General features: G+C 39.3%; 2 protein-coding genes across 2 annotated transcripts in view; one reads left to right on the plus strand and one right to left on the minus strand.

Moving 5' to 3' along the window:
• LOC125034861 overlaps nucleotides 1-431 on the plus strand; it is a 5,129-nt gene extending 4,698 nt beyond the window's left edge. The window contains exon 8 of the mRNA XM_047626896.1: nucleotides 201-431. Within this exon, the coding sequence (XP_047482852.1) occupies nucleotides 201-337 (137 nt within the window). The 3' untranslated portion in view covers nucleotides 338-431. The remainder of the gene's footprint in view (nucleotides 1-200) is intronic.
• A 950-nt stretch (nucleotides 432-1,381) lies between these two features.
• LOC125034822 (angiomotin-like) lies at nucleotides 1,382-3,925 on the minus strand. The gene is made up of 3 exons (XM_047626820.1): nucleotides 3,863-3,925; nucleotides 2,653-2,889; nucleotides 1,382-2,124 (listed from the first exon to the last, which is right to left on the minus strand). Exons 1-3 carry the CDS (start codon nucleotides 3,872-3,874, stop codon nucleotides 1,879-1,881), a joined length of 495 nt encoding a protein of 164 aa, XP_047482776.1. The 5' UTR covers nucleotides 3,875-3,925; the 3' UTR covers nucleotides 1,382-1,878.
• Nucleotides 3,926-5,000: the final 1,075 nt, after the last annotated feature.

The raw sequence follows: 5,000 nt of genomic DNA on the forward strand, positions 1-5,000 counted from the left end.
TGTTATTGTCTTTCGTTATTACCATTATTGGCTACGTTCATATGTATTAGATTTTATTTTGATATTATTTCTATAACGAAAGTGGAGAGATATTGCATTATAATTCACTACCTTTTTAATTGATTTATAGTAATAACAGATTAACTATTAGCATCAGACCATCGTAACAAAAAACAAAACTCTCTCTCTCTATCGTCCAGGCAAATGGTGGAACTGCCAGGATGTCCATCACTCATCTTACGAGACGAATGCCGACGAGATACAGATGCTGCTAAATCTTCTGTGCAATCCTTATCTCGCTCCCGAGAGTCGATACTGCTGCTCCGGTGTACAGTAGGGAATGATAGCTTGGTAGTTTTATCATTTGTTTTGTCTTTGTTGTTGTTGTTGTTGTTGTTGTGGGATGAATGAATGTTTGTTTGTGTGTTTTGAGGGGCGTGATTTATATATTTATTTGTCTTTTCTTTCATTCTTATTTATTAATTATTTGTTCATCTATTTATCTATTATTGATTATTATTGTTCAGTTTATTTATTTGTTTTGTTTCTCATGACTCACTTTAGTTATTTATTTCTTATTTATCATCATTATTTGATTTTGTTAATTATTTACTCATTGGTAACGCTAAAAGGTTACTGACGGATCGTGATAGAAAACAATCATTAATCTTGGCGAATAAATATTAAGGGTAGATATTGCGTAGATAATCAGGTCAGATCAAAGCTGATAAGAGTAGATTCTGAGGAGATTTTAGGATAGGCGAGAACAGATCTAGAATAGATTTATAGGAAAGGGAATAATGTTGAGGTTTATTAAAAGGATAGAGGTAGTTTAAGAGTAGATTGTGGTAGATTTAGGGGAGGGAGTAGAATAAGATTTTATTTTTTAATGTAGAAAAAAGGAGAATAGATTAAAGCTAATGTCGGAGATTTGAGGGTTTTTTTCAGTACTTTCTGGTTTTCATTGCTTTCAAAAAAGTTTGTTAACATTGTTGTTTTTGTGTAATTGCATGTGTACTTGCTGGAGAAGGTGTCATATATTTTCTTTGCCAATGTACATCAGCATGTCCATATATCAATATGGCCATATAATTATGCACAGGAATTTGTGACTGTGTTATCAAAATACTGCATTGCCTATATGTGTTCTATCTATGTATATATATATATATATATATATATATATATATATATATATTGTGTTTGTGTGTGTGTGTGTGTGTGTGTGTGTGTGTTTGTGTGTTTGTGTGTGTGTGCCTTTATATGCATTTGTTTATATACATATTCTACATATACAAAATAGTCATAAAAATAAAAAAAATATTAAGAAAGTATATATAATAAAACAGTAAAGGAAATGAAAATAAAAATTATATGAAGATATATTTTCTTGTTTTTATTTATCACGTTTACACAACACGGAAACAAATACTAAAGAGATACTAAGAAATTGGAAGACAGTTCATTTATCAAAACATCTGTAAAAATAAAGTCTTATTTTCCTCCTCGGCGTATTTCATTGTTCAATTACAAAATTAAAAAGAACTGGAGGACTTCTTTATAATCTGAATTTTCTTAATGTCTGCTGATGAGGAAATTAAAGAACAAAATATTTACGTGATACTGAAACTGTCTGTAAATTTGGCTTTTCTAAATAACTCTGTCGCACATTACGTTTTGTACAACAACCGCTCACTCGCTGACGTCATTGTCTCGCGAAGATGAAAAATTGCTTTGACCTTATCAATATCATTTTTAAACTTCTTTAAGTATTATTTAGGCAAAAAATATAACATTTGAGTATTTTCTTCGGTCGCAAGGGAGAGTTTTCTTCGCTAGCTAATGACGTAGCCTTTTTGTGGGCGGAGCTTGTGCCCCTCAAACGACGGCGATTGGGTCGGAGCTCGCTGCAGGGGCGGAGTCTGCAGCAGGATCAGTTTCGACGGTCAAAGAAAAGGTCTCAGACGTCGGGGCAGGGGCGGGGGCAGGGGCGGGGGCAATTGCAAGGGCGGGGTCAGCAGGGGCAATAGGAATGGCCTGGTTGCGGATCGCCTGGGCTTCCCAAATTTTCAGGAACTCCCGGTGGGCGAGGGCGTTCTGCTCCGCCTCGGACAGTTGGTGGATCTGCGGGGGAGAGGGGGAGAGGGGGGGAGGAGACGTGAGCGGAAGAGCTTTGTTATGGATTCGCTGGGGCGTGAAGACGGAAAAAAGGAGGGCTTTTAAGTAATTTTTTCTACATTTTGGTTGCAAATGAAGTGAGGGCGATAGGAAAAAAAACTAAAAGAAAGAGAGAGAGAAAAGAGAAAGTGAATGAGAGCAAGAGAAAGAGAGAGAGAGAGAGAGAGACAGAGACAGAGAAGAAAAAGGAAAGCGAGAGAGAAAAAAAAAGAGGGAGAGAGGAAGAAGAAAAATAAAATAAAGAAAAAAAACAGAAAGAAAAAATATTTACCCAACGAAACCCCATGAAGACTCCCTCGGCAAGTACTACCACACCCTCACAGAACCTCACAAAACTTCACTGAACATCACAAAACTTCACAAAGCTTCACACAACCTCACAAACCTCACAAAACTTCACACAACCTCATAGAACCTCACAGAACCACACAAAACCCCACACAACCCCAACGCAACCAAGCCACACAAACTCACCATAACGGGCGTGAGGGAGAACAGCTGCGGGGCGGCCTGGCCCGGTCCGGCAGTCGCTGGGGCGCCCTGGAAGAGCGGCGAGGCGATCTGCACCAGCTGCGTCGGGATGGTGCCCTGCGCGGCGGTCAGGATCATGCCAGGAGTCTGCGGCACTGCGGCGGAGGGCGTGAGGGCGTTCCCTTCGACCACCTGCGGCATGGCCTCCACTGCGACCACTGCTACCAGAGCCAACACAACCTGCGGGACACGAAGGGGATCGTCTCGTCAGGGTTGGTAGATTTAATGAAGGGTTTTGACTAATATAATAATATAAATATAATAATATAAAAGAAAATAATAATGGCGATATTGATAATATTGATAGTAATAATTATATTAATAATGATGATGATGATTGTAATAATAATGATAAGAGCAATAATGATGATGATAATAATGACATAGTAAGCTTTGCCATATTTAGTTGATATTCAAATACGCCTTGGCTGGTTATTTCTTCCAAATTCTGGTAATGAATGGATTTATTTTATATTTTTCTACTTTCCTTCTTTCACGTAAAGGCATAGAAGAAATCAGATACGTAACGCATAATGGAAAATTATCTAAATGTAAAAATGACAAAGATAGAAGCCAAAATTATGTATTAAATAATTGAAGATTAAAGAATTTATAAGACAGCTTGCAAAAACTCAAAATGCCAAAAAAAAAAAAAAAAAAAATCCAATAATAGCAATGATTAATTGTCGGATTTCAAAATTTCATGTAAATCTTTCAACATCAAAAGTTCTTGTACAAATAAGAGGAGAATTTGTACAAGAAACAAGGAATTCGCACATTCGGATTCGAGACTTTTGCTCTACACAGAATATAAATGATTGAACATGTTTTTTAAAAGTAATATCATGTTCCGGAGACTTTAAGTTTGATGAGACATTTTTTTTCAATCAATAATAACACGTTTACCTCGAGTATTGGCTCATTAAGGCGTAATTAATAATAGTTCTAGATTAAATTAATACGCTTCAATATCATTTAAATTCTTAGACACGTTTCCCTCGAGTATTGGCTCATTAATAGTTCTAGATGAAATTAATGCGCTTCAATACCATTAAAATCCTTAGACACGTTTCCCTCGAGTATTTGGCACATCAATTCGCAATTCTGATTATGATTCGAGTTTGATAACGTAAATTCAGCTAAGATTACTTACCAGGTTCTTCATCTTGCTTTAGTTCAGGACTGCAGCTGCTGCACTTTCGACCGTAGCTCCCGTTGGCTCTTATATACCCGTCTGACACCGGCGCTGGTCTCTTGGCTCCTCCCTGACCCTCTACCCCCCTCTCCCCCGCTTCATGACCCTCTCCCCCCCACTCTCCTTGCCCCTCCCACTTCATGACCCTCTCCTCCCACCCCACTCTCCCTGCCCTTCCAAATCATGACCCTCTCTCTCTCTCTACTCCCCTTACCCCTCCCCACCTCCCCATGACCCTCTCCTTGCTCCTCCCACCTCATGACCCTCTCCCTCTCCCCCCTATCTACTCCCCCTCTCCCCCTCCTGTGCACATATTAAGCACTGCCTCAAAAAGTTGTTTTTTTGTGTCCAACTCAAGAGAGCGCTTGAGACAACTCCTGTGCAGGGCCTTTGACGTCTGGTATTTTGTCGAAAGGCCATACATGCACACATGCACAGGCATACGTACACACAGACACACATGCACATACACACACACACAGACACACACACACACACACACACACACACACACACACACACGCGCATATACACATCAAACATAAACACATCAAACAGAAACACACATACAAACATAAACGTACACACAAATAAACACTCACGCAAACACACACACACACACACACACACACACACACACACACACACACACACACACACACACACACACACACACACATACACAAACAAACACTCACACACACAATCAGACAAATAAACGAACAAGCATATACATACGTACATGGACATTGCCAATAATTAATTTTATTTATTCGTGCAACAATTCGAATGACGAAATAGCAATATATTTGTCCTTCATGATTGATTTAAAATAAGGAGGACAAAGAGGGAGAAAGAGGGGGAAAGAGGGAGAATGATGGAGGAAGGATAATGAAGGAAGAAGAAAGAAGGAAGGAGGATGGAGGACAGAGGACTGAGAGATGGGGAATTGGGAAGGAGGAAGGAGCTAGGGGGAATAAGGAAGAAAGAAGGAGGACAAGGAGGGAGAAAGAGGGAGTAGGGGAATGATGTAGGTAGTTGGAAGGAGGAAGGATGGTGGAGGATGGAAGATAGAGGATAGAGAATAGGGGAAGGA

This window comes from Penaeus chinensis, chromosome 18 (genome assembly GCF_019202785.1).
Source record: "Penaeus chinensis breed Huanghai No. 1 chromosome 18, ASM1920278v2, whole genome shotgun sequence".
Lineage (NCBI taxonomy): Eukaryota > Metazoa > Arthropoda > Malacostraca > Decapoda > Penaeidae > Penaeus > Penaeus chinensis.